This window comes from Elgaria multicarinata, chromosome 11 (genome assembly GCF_023053635.1).
Source record: "Elgaria multicarinata webbii isolate HBS135686 ecotype San Diego chromosome 11, rElgMul1.1.pri, whole genome shotgun sequence".
NCBI lineage: Eukaryota > Metazoa > Chordata > Lepidosauria > Squamata > Anguidae > Elgaria > Elgaria multicarinata.
The window spans coordinates 10,437,121-10,456,621 of NC_086181.1; the positions used below are offsets into that span (position 1 = coordinate 10,437,121).

General features: G+C 43.0%; 1 protein-coding gene across 3 annotated transcripts in view; it reads right to left on the bottom strand.

Annotated features, from left to right (window-relative positions):
* MLLT6 (MLLT6, PHD finger containing) overlaps nucleotides 1–19,501 on the bottom strand; it is a 119,470-nt gene that overhangs the window by 43,008 nt on the left and 56,961 nt on the right. For all 3 annotated transcript variants that reach the window (XM_063138509.1, XM_063138510.1, XM_063138508.1), the window contains exon 8: nucleotides 15,472–15,570. In XM_063138509.1, coding sequence (XP_062994579.1) covers nucleotides 15,472–15,570 — 99 coding nt within the window. The remainder of the gene's footprint in view (nucleotides 1–15,471; nucleotides 15,571–19,501) is intronic.

Below are 19,501 nucleotides of genomic sequence, written 5' to 3' on the forward strand. Positions count from 1 at the left end.
ATCCTCCCACTTTTGGAGATTCATACCATATATTCTTATTGATCCTTGCTTTCTTATCCCCATTACCATAATTATTATCTACTGTTTGCCAATATTTCACTTTTGCTTCCGACACTTTAATTGGTAACATTCTAAACAAAAAAATAATCTTTGGTATGATCTTCATTTTTATAATTGCTATTCTTCCAAACCATGATAATCTTATTTTCCTAAATTCCTCCATCTTTTTCTTAATCTCCTGTTTTAGCCCTTCAAAAAATTTCTCTCCCAAATCCTTTCAATCCTCAGTTATATATACTCCCAGATATTTAATAGACCTCCTCACTTTAATCTTTACATTTCTACTTATCCCCTCCTGTATTTGTTACTTATTATAATTAAATAACATCATTTCTGCTTTAGGCCAATTAATCTGTAGACCTGTCATTCCTCCAAACTCCTTCAGATGTTGTTTAACCCTTTCCATTCCCACAAACTTATTTTGGTTTCTCTCTACTTCCTATCCCTTTGATACTTTCATCTTTTCTAATCATTATTGCCAATGTTTCTATTACTAATGCAAATAAAATCGGGGAAAGGGGACATCCTTGCCGTGTACCTCGGGTTAGGAAAATTCGTTCTGTCAACCCATCATTTACCTGTACCCATGCACTATTTTTTTTATATAACTTGTTTATCATACCTTTAAATCTCTCACCAAATCCCAATCTTTCTATTATCATTTTTAGCGCTGGCCATTCCATGCAATCAAAGGCTTTAAAAATATCTAAGGCTATCAACCCTGCTTTAAATTTATTTCTCCCAATTATGTCTATTGTATTAAGTACCCTTCCAATTAAATTAGACATCTGTCTTCCTGCTACAAACCCGCACTGGTCTCTTTTAATAAAATTAGCTATAAACTTATTCATCCTTTTAGCCATAATTGCTGTCAATATTTTTGCGTCTTGATTCAATAACGAGATGGGCCTATACGACCCGGGATCTGTCGGGTCTTTCTCTGGTTTTGGTATTAACACTATCAATGATTGTTCCCACAATGGTGGGATCGCTTCCCCTTCTTGTACCCTATTATATAACACTACTAACTTAGGTATCAACATTCTTTTAAATATTTTATAATATTCTGGTCCCAATCCATCTAATCCTGGTGACTTCCCCCCTTTTAGCCCATCAATAACCTCCTCTATTTCCTTGTCCGTCACTATTCGATCCATCTCCTTTCTATCTTCATCCTGTAGCTTTATTTTCCAGTGTTCCTTTATATATTCCTCAATTTTTTCCCCTTGATTTACTCTCCGATGTATACAGTTCCTGATAAAAAATTCAAAAAATTTCTAACTTTTCTTTCATCAAATTACAATTCTTCCCTGCTTTATTCTTAATTACTCCAATTAAGTTCCCACTCTTCTTTGATTGCACTGATCTGGCCAGCCATTTAGAACTCTTATTACTATGTTCAAAAAATTCTCTTTTTAAATATAGCAAGTTCTTTTGTATTTCCTCAATGTTCCTTTCCTCCCATTCCTTCCTCTTTGCCTGCAGTTGCACATATGAATGCTTATCTCTATTTTTAATATATTCCCCCTCCAATTTTTTAATCTCCTTCTCTAATTCCTTTGCTTTCTCATCTTATTGTCTCCTCATCCTACACGTCCCCCTAATACAAATCCCTCTAGCAACAGCTTTCATCGAATCCCATAATATTGCTTGGGTACATTGTCCTGTGTCATTGATTGCCCAAATATCCTCCATTTCTTTCTCTATTTTCTTCATAATTTCCCCCCATTAAGTAATCTGTTATCTAATCTCCATCTTCTAGCATCCCTATAATCCTTCTGTATTTCGATATCTACATTAACTAAAGCATGATCCGTAACTTTGATTATCCATATTTCTGTATTTATTAATTTCAACACTAAACTCTTTGATACAAAAATGTAATCTATTCTAGAATAATTATTATGAGTGGAGGAAAAGTATGTGTACTTTGATTCATGCCCTTTAATCCACCTCCACATGTCTTGCATCTCATTTCTTTCCATAATTTTATATAACCCTGTAATATTTTTACGTTTTTCTTGTGCTGTAGGCTTCACCTTATCTTTCTTTTTATCTATAACCATATCAAAATCTCCAGCCATTATTGTTGATCCATTTTGCAGACCAATAGCTTCGGCTATTGGGCAGTATAGAAATGTAATAAATAAATAAACACTTGTTCGTAAAACTCCATCTGATTCTCATTCGGGGCGTATATATTCACCGATGTGTACTTTTCTCGGCCCACTTCTCCTTGAATTATTATAAATTTCCCCCTTGTATCCTTCTTTACTTGTAACACATTAAAACCACATTTCTTCGAGATTATCACCGCTACACCCCTAGACTTTGACGATCCATATGCTGTTTCATACGTGGTTGCCCACCTCAATTTAAGTTCGTTAACTCCTTCTTTAACTTGATGCGTTTCTTGTAAAAATATAATATCCGCTTTATCTCTGTTCAATAAAGCTTCTATTCTCCGTCTTTTTAACACTGTTCCTAACCCTTTGACGTTTAACTACTACTATTATTTATTTATTTATTTATTTATTTATATAGCACCATCAATGTACATGGTGCTGTACAGAGTAAAACAATAAAATAGCAAAACCCTCCGCAAAGGCTTACATTCTAATAAAATCATAATAAAACAATAAGAAGGGGAAGAGAATGCACCAAACAGGCACAGGGTAGAGTAAAACTAACAGTATAAAAGTCAGAACAAAATCAAGTTTTAAAAGCTTTAGAAAAAAGAAAAGTTTTTAGCTGAGCTTTAAAAGCTGCGATTAAACTTGTAGTTCTCAAATGTTCTGGAAGAGCGTTCCAGGCGTAAGGGGCAGCAGAAGAAAATGGACGAAGCCGAGCAAGGGAAGTAGAGACCCTTGGGCAGGTGAGAAACATGGCATTAGAGGAGCGAAGAGCACGAGCGGGGCAATAGTGTGAGATGAGAGAGGAAAGATAGAATCAAATTCTCATTCCATTCTCCATATAATTATTGTCTTTTCTTTCAAATGGTCCTCTAGTGAAAAAACAACAACATACATATACATACATTCCCCCCTCTTCTCCCACCCACCCTCACCCATCCCCACATTTAAGCCCTTCCCCCCCTTTCTTCTCTGGAGGTGTCCAACCTCCCGCATGGCAATTCTACCCTTGGGGTGTGTGTGACAACTCCCGGTATCTGGCAACCTCCAGTCCCCACTCCCGGTCAGTCTTCTTCTCTCTTCTCACTTCTCTGCATTCCCTACAGCGACACCTCCAACTGCTCCTTCTTCTGTTTCAGATTCCACCTCCTTGTTTTCCATCTCTTTGTTGCCTTGGATCAGCCCCAAGTCCCGCAACAATGCACATCCTTGCGAAGCCGATGTTATTCTGTGATGGCGTCCCCCATATGCAAACTTCAAAAACACTGGGTACCGCCAGCTGTAGCTTATTCTAGCTCTCTGCAAAACCACAGTGCATGGTTTCACACTCCTCCTCCAACTAATGGTTTCTGGGCAAAAATCGTTGAAAACTTGAATTGGATTTGATTTGAACACCAGCAACCCAGGAACCAGCCTTATTGCTTTCATCAGTTGGTCTTTTTTGAAAGAGCTTGCAAATCTTATGATAATGTCTCTTGGGTACATACTCCTTCTGGGGCCCATTCTGTAGACATGTTCCAGATCAGCTTCTTCCCATCCCAGCTCTTTGTTCACAGTCCCCAACCATTCCAGGATCATGCCTCTCAGAACTTTAGGGTTCTCACCTGAAACCTCAGGGACCCATCTGATGTGAAGATTGCAACGGCGCTCCCGATCCTGTAAAAAAATTATTCTTTGCTCCCATTGTTCAAATCTAACCTCATATTCTTCCAGCTTCTGATCTTGAATCAAAGACTTTCTTTGCATTTCTGCCACTTTTGTCTGCAAAACTTGTGTGTCTTTCTTAACTTCTTTAATAGCTTCTCTCATCTTCTCTTCCACTCTTTGCAGCAGTTTTTCTCTAGCTGCTTCTTCTTCCTTATGGAATGTTTGTAGCTCATCCCTTATCAGCTCTCTGACACTCCCCAGCATCTGTTCTGGAGTCATATCTGGCTTCTTAGCAACAGGAGCTGCCTTGACTCCTTTATTCCCAGTAGCCATAGGAGCGTCCACTTCCGCTTCTGTGTTATTATTGCTATGTATAGACCAGTTTTATTATATGGCCTTTCTTTCTTTTCTCCCCACCTTTATTGGGTTGTCATTATTGTATTTGCAAATATATATATCCTCCCTGTTCATTCGTAACTGATGTAGTTCTCATGGGAACACAAGCTGGTCTGAGAAACCGGTTAATGCTCCTTAACCTCTAACCTCTTAACAGTCTGAGGAAATTTACTATATGACCACAATTATCCAGACTGCCTTGGTGAGGTTTTCAAGGGCCAGCGTTCCCATCGTAGCTCTTCTGCCTGGTACCCAGGGTTGGCTCCAAGCAGTAGTACAGTTGGTCATTCACATGGCCCCAAGACCAGCCACTGGGTTCACCAACCTGACAGCACAACCACTTCCACTTTCAGAGTACCCAAAATCTAATGCATCCAAAGAGAATTCTTAGTTTGCACGCCCAGCCTCTCCCAGGCTAGGTGACCCAGTGCAGGTGCTGTGCCCCAGGCCTCCAAAATCCTGGAGCCAACATTGCTGCTGGCACCTTCTCCCTCTGAAAGCCATTGTTCACTTCCTCACCGGTTCCTCTTGCCCCCTTTAACTCTCCATTCCCCACAGCTGTTGCAGTATCACTCTCCAGTAATGTCTTTTAACCTGATGGCAAATTTAGACCAATCAAACTGTAACTGAAAGTGAAGGCCACCAGCTCACCTATCCAAAGTCTTCATCATATGATGATGATCCTCCCCAGGGGACTCATTTGCGTGAAGAATGTAACATAGGAACCAGGCCATGCCTAGATACAGCAGCAGCCACTTGAAAGAAGATGGGGTAAATTTGTGTTATTTTGTGGGATATGTGCTGCCCACAAGCTGAGAAATTGTTGTGAGGATTCTGCACTTTAATCCCTGGATGCCTTTGGTCTATACATGAATGTATTCCAAGGGATACTCAGTGAACATCCTGTGGATATGGAAGCATAGTCGTAAAGATGGCTGAGACTGAGCAAGTGGCTGAGGGGCTCAGTGGTAGCGTATGCATGCAAAAGGTCTCAGGTTTGATTCCCGGCGTCTTCAGAAAGGACAAGAAAAAATCCTACCTGAAGCTCTGGAGTGACACGGCCAGTGTCAGCAAAACTCAGCTAGATGGACCCATGGTCTGATTCAGCAGAAGGCAGCTTCTTATGACTGTTGATTGCTGCTCAATTCTGCATATTCATTCTTGGCTTTTTGCTTCCAAGCATGGTAGTCATAGGAGTTTTTGCTAGGCATGCAAATAGGTCTGAGAGGATGGTGGCGATTGGTGCAATGACTGCTGATGCCACAAAGGCACAGATGCCTCCCTAAAGCAGTGACAGCTCAGCAGGCAATTCCAAATGGGAAGAATATTGGGGAGGGGTGTGTGCTTCTCTCCCAGGTGAAACATTGTAAGTTCCCCAAGCACAGCCTATTATCTTCCCTTCCCTCTAAGCTTTCTAACAGTATCTTACCCACCTACACTGGCAAAGCAGTTCAGGAGGAAACAGACAGACTCACAGAGGTGTGGGACATTATGAGATTTTAAATCATTGATTCATCTGAATTTTATGTGTTTTTGGACTTTAATTTGTTTGCTGCTCATGTTAAATCAAAGGCAGATGAAGGGACAGTTCCGGTTCCGGTTTTCCGGTTCCGGTTGGGCGAGGCAGCATACACGTAGTTAGTAGTAATAATATTAATAAATCTTTTAGTCCTTAATCTGAATTGAAACTGAGCCTAAGCATGCTGTAAATACATCTGCTCATATTCATCCCCCAATACTTCTGCCCCTTCCCTTCTGTTGTCTCCCCCATTAATGAAATTTAAATGGTAAGCTTCTTGGGGGCGGGGATTGGTCTTTGCTGTTGGTGCTGCTGCTGTTCATATTATTCTGCAAAGTGCCATCCATGTACATCAATGACACTTATAGAAATAATACTAATACTACTACAAATAAAGAAAATTAAAATAACCTAGTTCGTGTGTATACAGGTGTATAAGCAAGCATGTGCACACCTGCATACGCACAGACACTTCTTTGAAACTATTATTATTATTATTATTATTATTATTATTATTATTATTTATTTATTTATTTATTTATATAGCACCATCAATGTACATGGTGCTGTACAGAGTAAAACAGTAAATAGCAAGACCCTGCCGCATAGGCTTACAATCTAATAAAATCATAGTAAAACAATAAGGAGGGGAAGAGAATGCAAACAGGCACAGGGTAGGGTAAGCAGGCACAGGGTAGGGTAAAACTAGTGGTGTTGTCTTCTGTGCTCTGTGGAGGTTTTTTTTCCAATGCTGAACGTGTTCATTTTGAAACCCTTGATAGGCCCCAAGGAAAAATCGTACTAATTCCATATAATCCTGACCTGTCTCGATGCCCTCCCCACAGCTCCTTGCCATTCTACCCCTGGGCCTCTCGCACATCTCCGTGGCCTCACCTTTGTCCTGACCTGGAGAGATATCCTGCTGTTTGCAGTTCCAACTCTGGGCCCCCTAACAGGTTGTCTTATGCTGCAGCGTAATTTCCTTAATGGCCAATTTTAACCCTTCCCAGGATTCTTGGAGCCATAATGGTGGTGGAGTGGAAGGTACCATGTGGAGATGCTGCTGCCTGCTCCACAATATCTAAGAATGGACATTATTGTAGGGGCTTATAAAATGGGCGGGGGGGGGGGAGAGAGAGAGAGAAATGATGTGTGTGTGTGTGTAGGGAGGGGGGGATTATTTATTTTCTCTCCAAAGTCAAGACCATTCCCAGAAAAGCTGCAGTTTTAGGATCAGAGTGCATATTTAACCTATGGAACTAATTGAGACTTGGATGCTATGAGGCAGCCTTCCGGTGCCCTCCAGATGTTTACAATTCCAAGCATCTTGACTATTGCTGGCTAGAGTTTGTGGGAGTCGGTCCAAAACATCTGGAAGGCATCACTTTGGGGAAGGCTGTGTATGAAGGGTGTAAGAACATAAGAAGAACCATGCTGGAACAGACCAAGGGTCCATTTAGTCCAGCATTTTGCTCACCCAGTGGACAACCAGCTGTCCATGGGGAACCCGCAAGCAAGATACAAGTGCAACAGCATAACTGTTAATCTTTTTAAAGGCTCTTATGACTACATGGCACAAGCTTTTTGGGTGGCTACTGGAGCATTAGCTGCCTTTCTGAACTGCAGTGACTACTCCTTTCCTTTCCTCACTGTATTCAGTTTAAACTTCTACTCCTAGTTCTTAAGTGTATACATATTATCTACCTTGTTTCCTTCTTTTTATTCTGCAACACCTTTTTTTTCATTCTTCTAGCACCTTCTTGCCTTTATGAACCTATGTTTTGCTCATCTGTTACTCATGTTCTCTCTTTCTGATCGCTACTTGAGGAACCCTCTCTTCCTTCTGTTGTATACACCACCATTTCTTCCTATAGGGCAGCCTTCCCCAATCTGATGCCCTCCAAATGTTTTGGACTACAACTCCCATTGTCCCTGACCACTGGGACTGATGGGAATTATAGTCTAAAACATCTGGAGAGCACCAGGCTTGGCAAGAAGACCGGTCTTATAAGAACTCCCTTTGCAAGTTAAGATCTTTTGGCTTCCAACTTTTCCTTCCCTTTTGTTCCTCTCTCTCTCTCTTCCTTCCTGTCTATTGATGGAGACAGACAATAGTTCTTGAGAGGGTTTAAAGTGTTGGGAGAGAGGTTTTGCTCCCAATGTGTACGCACATATGTCACTGTCCCACTGCTGCCTCTGATCAAAACAGTTTTGTGGGTTTTTAGAAGCAATACAGACTGTTGCAAAATTCGTTCAACTTAGGTGAAAGTGAGCAGCAACCTCTCTTTAAAATTACCTTCAGCTCTTTGGGGGGGGGGGGGCTTTCAGTGGCCAGAACAAAATGTTCAGCAGTTGATCCACTTTTGGGAAATCCAGATGCACTCCCACACTGATGGTGGTGGGCATTTGCACGGGAGAAGTGTCAGGCCCAAGGTGGAGTGCTCACGCCCTGCCTTTGGTCTCCTGCAGCCTTCCCTCCAAGTCACTTTCCACCCAGTTGGGGCTCTGAATGCATGTTTGCTGCATCAACTGGGGGAAGGAAGGGGAAGGGTTAAACAACTCTTCCTAGCCACACACGTCTCCCCTGCAAATTATTCTTCTGCATCACGTCTTTGTTGCACCAAAGGGCTCATCTACACCAAGTGGGATATTCCACTATGAAAGTGGAATATAAAAGACAGGAGCCACACTGCTGCTTTATAGCAGTACTGAAGTGCACTGACAACTGTTGGGGCCCATTGACCCATACTATATACCACTTTCATACTGCTGTATCCTGCTTGGTGTGGCTCCTGCCTTTTACATACCGCTTTCATAGTGGAATATCCTGCTTGGTATAGATGAGCCGAAAGCATGGGCTGGGGCCTCAGATGTGTGTTGGACCCCAAAAATGTTGTTCTAGACTACTTCCAGTCTTAGATGATGAGCCTTTTGGGAAGGGTTTGTCTCCTCTTAACCACTGTACAGCATTTAGTTATTACACTTTATGGAAAGTATATTACTATATTATTATTACTATGCTTAGAGAGTGGAGCTCTCTGCCTGGCAAGTGCTTGGGATTAGCGCCAAGGCAGGGATATTCTCATAAACTCTACTTCAGAAACTCCCCAAGACGATACCTATCTGGTCACTGCCAGTAGACAAAAGTCTTGGGGCACCTTAAAGAATGAACACTTTTCTTGTGACAGAAGCTTTTATGGACAGAACTTGCAGAGTGTCTAGGCCCCTGTCTATACAACAACGGGATTGCTCCTCATTAAATATACACCTGAATTTTCCTTGATTCGAACATAGGTAAAGAGTGCCACACTGCAGCAGCAACAGCAATTTATTTCCTGAATTTTTTTTATAGTGTAGTTATAAATGCACACATGCGCATATACACAGATTAGATGCTACGGAGTAGAGATGATGGAAACTATAAATTTTATATGCGGACCTCTGCAGATTCATATAACAGGCAAACCGGGAGTGGGGGTGGAAGGAACAAGGCAGCAGAGGAGGATGCCCGTTCCCCCTCTTTGTTTTAATAAGCTCTCTCTGCAGAGCTCCGCAGAGTCAAAGAATTCAAACTAAAATGACATGAAGGAACAAGGCAGCCAATAGGTGGAAATTCGGGAAATCGGCCAATCACGTTGTCCTACTCTCAAAGTTCTGCCCACATTTCAAAATGTGATTTAACTTCCCCAAAGACACATAACCATAATGTGGTGCAAACTCGGATGTGATCCAAAAGTCACAGCAAATAGCCACTACGAATATGCGCATCATCGTGTTAAAAACCCAGCGCTATCGCGAATGGACAGCTGCATCATGTGATCTCAAATGCGAACATGAGCATTTAAGTTGGGGTAAACAAGCTGTATAGACAAGCCCTAGAGCAGCCTTCCCCAACCTGGCACCCTCCAGATGTTAGGGACTACAACCCCCATCACCCTTGACCATTGGCCATGCTGGCTAGGGCTGGTGGCAGAAGTAGTCCAAAACATCAGGAGGAGACCAGGTTGGGGAACTCTGGTCAAGGGAGACTGGTCCAGACTTGAAAGTTTCCAACAAGAAATTACAGACTCCAGTGTGAGTAAAGCTAGTGACTGGGTTTGGACGATCATGGGGGTAAAAGAACCCACTGTGGCTTCTCCCCCTGCCCTTGCTATTCACATGATTACCCATGATGCAGTGTTGGTTGCTGTGTCATCTGAACCTGGCACGGTGCACGGCAGGGATGGCTTCTTATCAAGGCCACAAACTGTGGTCACGCACATCACACATGTGGGGAAGCCATGATGGCTTCTTTTACCCCCGTGATAGTACGAAACATACACACATACACACACACACTGATTTAGAATTCACTTTCAGATTTCATACTATCAGGTGGTCAATAGGGGTAGGGAATGGCTAGCTAGCTCACTACAGAAAAGAATTGTTCCTCCTTAGGTATTTACTGTATGTGTAAACTATTCATCTTGCTGTGCCAATTAATTACCAGTCCGGTGTGGGTCACACCCACTCTGCTCTTTTGACTGGATCACACTTGTGCTCCGCATAATAATCTCTTGTGCTGCTTGGCCTTTTGGACCTCACTTTGTGAAAACATTTCCGCACCCCACCTCCTTCTCTCTGTGTTCATGGTATATGTAACAGCCCACTGAAGGTTACCACATTATACCACAATAAATGTGTTAGTCATTAAAGCTGCCACAAGACTTTATGCTTTTTTTGCTGCAACAAAGGATCACACTATACGTTGACTTAATTTCATAGCAGGCAGCTGAGGCTTATCTTTCTTTCTTTTTTTAACTCTAGAGTAATTGTATGTGGCCCTGATTTGAATCAAGAGGATTAAACTTCCATCATTTGCTTCCTGAAATCCTGCCCCACCCCACTCTTTGTTTACATATCACCATGGCAATGCTGACTGAGAGTTATGGGAATTGCAGTCCATCTGGAGGGCACCAGGTTGGGGAAGGCTGCTCTAACATATACTATGTGGTTTCTAACCACTTGCCTACACTCTTTCACACATTGCAGAACTCAGTAGTTTGTCCCAATGGTTCTAACTCCAAACTCTTGTGAACTCTGCCCACATCCTGCCACAAATAAAGGAACATCAAAAGTTTCTTCACAGATAATCCACGATTGATCACTGTTTACTTCAGACATTAAGATGTTACCAAATGCTTAGTCTAACCTATAATAGCGAGGTGCTTGTGGGCTTAACGCAGGTTGAGCCCCACAACTCAGACCATATGGACATTCACTTAATCTCTCTAAAGGGTGCATACTTGGTATTTTAATTCTTCCATGATAAATAAACACTGTTTCAAGATGGAGGAGGCGGGGAATAAAACAGGTGGCTAGGCCTGTCCTGGACAAATCCTCAGAGAACAGAGTTAACCTAAACCAACCTACAAGATTATAAAGCCACATTCAGGCTAGGCTAAATCCAATTAAAATTATCCAGTTTAATTAAACTGGATAGGATTTCAGGGCAGACGGCAGTTTCCTCAGGAATGATTCAAATGAGAAAGAGGGTTTTTCAGGTGAAATGGTTAAACAGAAAATGTTTTTAAGAAGTGAAAGCAAGTGGGTCCCACTTACAGTTTTCCAATGGATATTTTTAATACTCCAGGTCCCACACCGGTATGGCTGAGGGCTGGAGCAAACTGACAGAACCAGAATTCAAGATCCTTCTCCTATGGCTTTCAGGGGAGGGGGCTGATATCCCAGACTGCTGGTGCTCCAGGTCACTGAGCCCGTAAGTCACTTTATAAGGTGCATATGTCCAAGTGCTGACAAAGACCATGGCTTGGGAGGCAGCAAGTCCCTGGGACAGAGTAAGCTGCCATCAAGGAAATAGGGATGGGAGAAGCAGTGATTTGCAAGCTTGTCTAAATTCTCCAAAAATCAGTCTGAAGCTCATTTTGGCTCGCTTCCATTTTTGTTTTTGACCTGTTGTTCTGCTTGTTGGAATGGGAAAAGTGCATATTTACGTGCATAGTTTTCAAAAGTGCATACTTCCCCCCCCTTTGACTAAAGCATAAACATGCATATTTATTTGGAAAATGCACCTTTCAAAAGTTGCATTAAATATATATATATATATATCCGTTTTTCAAATGTGATTGGAAATTTGGGATTTCTAAAAAAAATCCTAAAAATTTCTAAAAAAAAAAGCTTGGGATTGTATACACAACATGTTTGTGTTATTTGCAAAGAGAGAAACAAAATTCTTGTCCTTCCCTACTAGGAAGCCTAGTGGGAAAGTCTAATGGCTTCACACTTTGCATACCTCCTTTAGAGCTCTGACTGGGTCTAAATGAAACCTGAAGTGGATTCACCACCCCACTGACTTTGGAGCCGCCAGCCGTCACTGCTGCTGAAGGAGCACAGCAAATCCTGGAGCTTTATAGCAAGCACTGGGCATGGGATTGGCTCTCTGACATCACCTGATTCTCTCCCAAGACCAGGAAGATTGTGGTCTGTGGTGTTATTGACCCAGTTTGGACTTCCTCCTTTGACTAAGAGTCCCATTGCCACTAGGGTCAGAGAACTGGTGCCTGACGCCGTAATAGTTTCTGCTATGACCCTAACAGTGCCTGAAACACAAAAGTCCTTGTTTGATGGCACTCATGGACAAAGCTGCAGAGAGTGCTGGTATTAACTTTTAAAGCCCTAAACGGCTTGGGGCCAGGCTATCTGAAGGAACGCCTCCTTCCGTATGTACCCTAAGGTCATCCTCAGGGGTCTTTCTCCGTGAGCCCCTGCCAAAGGAAGTGAGGCAGGTGGCTACCAGGAGGAGGGCCTTCTCTGCTGTGGCACCCCGGCTGTGGAATGAGCTCCCTAAGGAGGTTCGCTTGGCACCTACATTATATGCTTTTAGACGCCAGGTGAAGACCTTTTTATTCTCCCAGCAATTTAACAGTCTATAAAATTTTTTAACTTGGTGTTTTAAATTTGTAATTTTGCATTGCTGCTGTTTATATCTGGTTGAGCTTTTATATTGTATTTTATATTATGGTTTTATACTGTTGTTTTATACTTTGAATGTTTTTAATTTTTGTGAACTGCCCAGAGAGCTCCGGCTATTGGGTAGTATAGAAATGTAATAAATAAATAAATAAATAATTCATTATGTTCTCTTGCCCCTGAAATCTTCCCTGGAATATATTCTGGAAGTATTCCCATACTATATATAACAACTACTAGTATTCAATATTTTCCACTGCTCCTCTGCCCTTTAGGGTGGCAACCTACACATCACCCCAAAAAGGGCATCAATTTGCATAAAATGTGCATATGCTAATTGATATGTATAGATATACATTAAGAAAGAATTCATAACTTAAACAGAAATATATCACACCATAACGGGAACGACTGTGACCAGATTACCTGTGTGCCTGCCTGCTCATTCTGCTGTTTAGGTGCTAACAGTTGGTGGCCAATTTCAAGCCCCATGCTGTCCTAGCTCCATATGGTTCTTTATCTTTATAGCAGGCTTGGACCAGACAGACCTTGAAATGGAGGATGCTTTGTAATAGAAGACTGCCCTATGGCAGCCCTTCAAATAGAGGACTGCTCTCTGTAAAGTAGGACATAAGGCCATGTGCTTTGATGAGCAAGGACCCACAATATGCTGCGTTTCAGGGCATTTCAAAACAACCCTGTGCTGAAAGCAAGAACATCCCGCTCTTCACGTAACTCAGGGTCATCCTGCAATTTGGTAGGAATCATGCTCAATTTGGCTGGGACCACAAGTAGGATTTGGTTTGCATTTGTTTTCATTGGAGCATCTTTCAGGGTCAAATATGATGTGTCTTCTGGCCGTATTTTAATCACTTTGTTTCAAACTAGCTGCATTTTTGTGATATTTGAACTCTTTCCCAGTCAACCGTCTCCTACAATCTCACAACCCCCTGCAATATCAGCTGAAATCTAGAACTAAAATATGCCTGTATGGGAACAGCCAAGCGCTTGTGCAATAAACAGAGACGCCTGTGCCTGTGCTATACTGCAGTCTAGAGCAAAAAAAAAAAAAAAATGGATGTTCTCAAGTCAAAACATTTATGCAGTCTTAAGTTTTTGAAGATTTGAAAGAGGAAATGAAGTCTGAAGAGGGATTACTGATGGTAGCATGTACCCTTATCCCACTTTCACCTCTGGCAAACAGGGTTTTTCAGACAGATGGCTCCTACCAATCAAAAGACATTGTGCAGCTTTTCTGACTTTCCTCCTTAACTGCACAGAAGAAGCAGTGCAGAAGCAGTGGGGTGGGGTGGGGAAACATGGCAGAGTTTCAAGCAGAAGATCACACTGTCTGGACTCCACATAAAATTCTGTGAATGGAGCAAGGCAACTGCATGATCAGAGCCCGTTTCAAAACCCGGCAAAACCTGTTTGGCCAGAAGCAACCTAAGGACAAAAGAAATGTATGTACCCTGACTGTGGAAAGCAATGCCTCGCTCAAGCTGCTTTCAAAAAGTACCGTGTCCATCTCCAGCTTCAAAACCCAATTATGCATTATGCCTGTGAGCAAAAACCTATGTGTGTAAGCATCCAGGGGGCTTTTACTGAATCAAACAACTGACAAAGCACGGCAGTCAGTGCAAACAGAACTGCCTGAAATTCAAGTCAATCGATGGAGTTTCCATAGAAAACCTGCCAGAGGCTTGGAAAATAGAATGAAACGGAATTCCTCTTGCTGCCCCATTTGCAATTCCCTACTTCACCCAATGGGCCAGATTTGATCTTGCCCTAGGAGTAAAAACAGATCCTGCTCGGTTCACCTGGTTTACAACTGAACTGCAGAGAGAGAGAGAGAGAGAGAGAGAGAGAGAGAGAGAGAGAGAAAGAGAGTGAAAGCAAAGCTCTGCTCTTAAGTTATTAATGGTACAGGAGGCCAGAGCAGGAACATGTGCTTCAAGAACGAGCTGGGACTTGCATCTGAAATCACTCGAGGGTTTAACTTGGCGATTATGTCGTCAGCAGCAGACAGCTGCAAAATGGAATTCCCAAGGCTTGGAGTCTGCCAATGTTGGGGAAGTGTCAGGAGGGTAGGGAGAATGCGAGTAATTAGGACCTGAAACAAATTGGGATGGGTGGGGCGGTCTTTTCCCCCCCCTCCTGTTGCCTGTTCCATTTTATTTCATTCCACTCCCATGGGAGCTATCAGCAGTGCTGGGAGTTCTCATCCTGTATGGGAGTAATCACATTTGAATATTCAGAGAAAAAGTACATTCTGCAATCTGAGAAATGAGATAAGAATTTACTGCATTTATTTCTTTTGCATGCTGATTGTGGCCTTAGCTAGCCCTAAGGTTTATCCCGGGATTGTCCCGGGGTCATCCCTGTGCATATAAATGACACACAGGGGATCCCGGGAACCGGCAGGGACGATCCCGGGATAAACCTTAGGTCTAGCTAAGGCCTATGTCTGTAAGTAACAATGGGTGGATACGCAGTGCATCAAGGGTGGCAGAGTACTGACATCCTGCTCATTCTCCCCTCCAGCATTCGAGATTTCACCATATACATTTTCAAGCCTATCTTCACAGCCATGAGGGCTAGAAACCTGCTGCCCTTTACAAAAAACGAATCCTGCAATTTTTCAGGAGGTTAAATTCCACAATGAACACCAAGTATGATTGTGCAAAGTATGGAATAGGCACAGGCCTGGCTGGCACTGCCAAAAATCCAACACATGCTTTTCATTACCTTCTCGGTGACAATGGTTGTGGAGGACAGTGTGAGATTGGTGGGTGATTCCGAATGCTTCTTGTGCTTCTGTTTAGGCCTTTCCTTGTCCTTCCGACTCTGTAAAATGAAGATCAAAAGATCAAGGTTTTCCCACTGCAAGCAGCAAGTGAGAAAAGAAGCTGTAAGGGAAAAGGCATCAAGCAAGGATGACAGCCAAGAATGTGTTACCTTCCCCCACCAACCATCCACAACAGCTCAGTCTCCTCTCCTCAAACGTCTGCCTGGAGTTACCACCCCTCCAGCTGCAGGCAACATCAGGCACACTGAAAACACTTACAGAAGAAGACCCCCCCCCCCCCCAAATCCATATCAGGTTCAGATAAGTTGAGTCAGAAATTTATGTATAACACAGAAAAAATTCAAGGTCCTTCAGCTTCCCTAGGGAATTTCTTCTTCTGGGTCAGATTCATCAGACTTTGCCTGGATTTTGCATTTACTAAAAAGAAAACATCTCTAAATCCCAAGCCAAGGTTGTCTGAGCTTTTCAATGCCCAGAAAAGCTGAATACTACAACCCAAATAATCTGTCCTTCTTAAACCTGCTTAATTTGAGTTACGGCTCATTTGTTTCTAGAGCGGGGCAAGGAATGACCGATCCAGTGGATCACTGGAAAACCTGCTCACCAAATATGGCTCACATATCGCTGCTGCCTCCGGGACTAGAAACATGCATTTCTATTAAATTCAATTCAATAGCATACCAGCTTCTGTACCTTTTATCAAAATTCCCCCCTTGTGGAGTGTCGTTTGCAGAAGTACAGAACACGCTCAGCCATGCTGAAGATTCAACTGCGGTATCGACACAGCCGCTTGTCTGTACGGGTCAATGTGCAAGCAGGGCTTCTCACTAACATTTCAAAGGCTTAGGATGTATTCAAGGGATTTCCTGGATAAATTTATGAGCATCTGGAGCCTTTTGGGATGAGCAAGAGGCTTTGCTGTTGTTGATGTTGTTTGCGTGGCCTTTGGTTCATCAGGGACAGCCATGGTTAAAGGAAGGATATTAGGCGTCATGGACTCAGGCTCATATAACGTTTTCCTAATTCATTCACTAGTTCATTCTTAACATTGACAAATACTTTTGAAGCACACCACGCAGCTAAGCAGTCGACCACACGTTCTGCATGCAGAAGGTCCCAGGCTCAATCCTGGCATCTCCAGTTAAAGCAGGACTGGGGAATCCCTTTCAGCCCATGAGCTGAATTCCATTTTGGAAAAAGTCTTGGGGGACACATTCCAGTTATGTATGTGTGTGTGTGAGGGGAAAAGACAAAGGGGGAGCGGACAAAAGCAAAAGTACCGGGCCAAAAAACCCAACAAAATCAGCATGTTACTGCCAGTAATTAAGCCATAGAGGAAGCATTACAATCTTTAGAATGGTGGGGAGAACCTGCACAGAAGTTGCAAAACCACCAAACAGAGGTTGGGGATAAGTGGATGGGAAGGGGGTGTGGCCACCTGGAGAAACTTGGAGGGCCAGGGTTGGCCCCCAGGCCTGAGGTTCCCCACCCCTGAGTTAAAGGGATCAGCTGATATGAAAATCTTGTGCCTGAGGACCTGGCCAGATGCTGCCAGTCAGAGTGGAGGCACATGGGCTTTGGATGTGTTAGCAACTACGCCACCTACGTGTGGTGCTTCTTCAGTACTCTGTACTGGTGCATTACTACAGTGTCTGCCGTTTAACCCTTCCTGAAAGCCAAGAGTGTTCTAAGCTGATTGTAACCCACTTAAGAGTGTTTTATAGAAATGCAGCGTATAAACCTTAATCATTGCTAAATAAATACATAGCTAGAAGTGATGTGGCCCTTAATTACAGCCTGCATTAGGAGGATATAAAGCAACTGCCGCTGGATACATTCTCTCCTCTCACACCTGTCCCTCAAACACAGCAGCTTTTTCTGCATGCAACATGTTCACTGGATCAAGCCATTTAAAGGATATAAAGTGGTTACCACTACCACTTTCCTACCTATAAGACATATTCAAGTGTGATGTGAAGAGCACATTTTTATTTTATTTTTAAAGCAAATGACTAGCTCTTGACCAGGACTGTTTGCATGCTGCAATTCTGAAAGTACACAGAGAATGTGTTGAGTGTACAGAATTCAGCTCCCTTCGAATCTCAACTTTCATTTTGAAAAAGCAAGTGTCTAACCTATATGGATGAAAAGATATACATGAAAATATGTGGGAAAGCCTTGATGAAATTTTAGCAGCCAGAGAGGGGGCTGTTTTGCATGAGTTGAAGCTGGTACATCAATTTTCTCACCTCCTTCTATGTCTAGCAAAATAAATTATGAAAAATATGCTTAATTTGCCTAATTTATACAGGTTGCAGAAATAAACTGTTCTTGGAACATTAATGCATGGAGTACACACAACCTTGCTTAGGGGTTAGACGCAGCCATGTAAAAGTGTGGGGCGAACACCTGGCAGACTCTCAGTCCCCAAATGCCAGAAAGAGGGCTGAGCTGCATTCCAGTGATCAGCTATCATATGTCGCTCTTTGCCCCTCCTTGTGATAAGCAAAGCGCATTATACAATTCAGCTGGATCACGTCTCACCAGTATATATATATATATATATATATATATATATATATATATTAAAAAATCACTGATGCATCAATGGTATTTGACACCACTTAATTTTAAGATGATTTAAGTTTTGTCGCAGGAGAAAATATGCATGTATTTTGGAGCTGTGATCAAATTAATAGCTTTCGGCAGTTAGTATTGCATTATACTGAGCAGATCACGAGCTGTAATATTCTAGATGAACCGTTAAGAGTGCAGTCTGATGTTTTCTGTGGTTGCTGGGTGTGGTGGGGCAGATTCCTGCTTGGATTTCGCTCCAGAGGTTGTAGCGGTATCTTTGGCCTCGGTGGCTGGGGGGAGGAGAATACGCAGTATCCTATGGTCCGTAGGATCAGGGCTGGCCCTACCAAGAAGCGGTAAGAAGTGGGCACGGACAGCGGTGGAGGATGGGAAAAGCGGCGCTCTCCCCCTACAAAGGGTCTGCTGCTATTTGGTCCTGCTGGTCGGCTGCATAGCTGGCCATGCAGGCAGCCAGCAGGATCGAGCAGCAGCAGCCACTCACTCACCCCCCCACCTCGCTGCACCCCTCCCCGTTTTGCCTTCCCATCCTGCCGGCCTGCCAGCTTACTTTCCCTAGCATGAACCCGCCTGCTGCCTGCAAGGTCTTTCTGCCTTCAGGAGCCATGCCGCACTTGCAAAAGTTGGGCAATCACAAGGAGTCCTGAAAGTTCTGGGATCTTTCGCGACACTTTGCCGGACGCCCAGGCACCACGCAGCTCCTGAAGGCAGAAAGACTTTAGGGAAAGTAAGCCGGCTGGCTGTCAGGGTTGGGAGGCACAGTGGCGAAGTGGGGGGCGAGCAAATGGCTTGCTTCTTGGGGGGTTCAAAACGCTCAGCGTTTCGGATGCCAAGATCTTTCATTAGGAGCTACAATCAAAATATAATACAAATACCATGTAAGTATACAAAACAACACCCATACTATCTAGGAAAGGAATTGTATCACACTGGTAATACAAAAGATTTAACAATGGAAATAATGTTTAGAACAGTACATCAAACCTTCTGAGAAAAATCATGTTTAATATTCTTCTAAGTATGGCTGTTGTTTTGTATACTTATATGGTATTTGTATTATATTTTGATTGTAGCTCCTGATGAAGGATCTTGGCATCCGAAACGTTGAGCTTTTTGAACCTTTTAAATAAAAATCTTATTTTGTGACAATACCATAAGAGACTTTTTATCCTACACAGCACCAGAGCCAGTCTCTCTTTTCACACCAGACAGTGGTGCTTTTTCTCCTTTTTTCTCATCTGCTTCTTGGGGGGCAGGAGGCCGGGACGGCGGAAGGAGGAGGAGGCTGCAGGTTCCGTTTCAGGCGGCCACCTGCCTTGGGTCGAGCCTGCCCGGGATGTCCTACCAGGGACCATGGCATTGCTCTGAAAATTA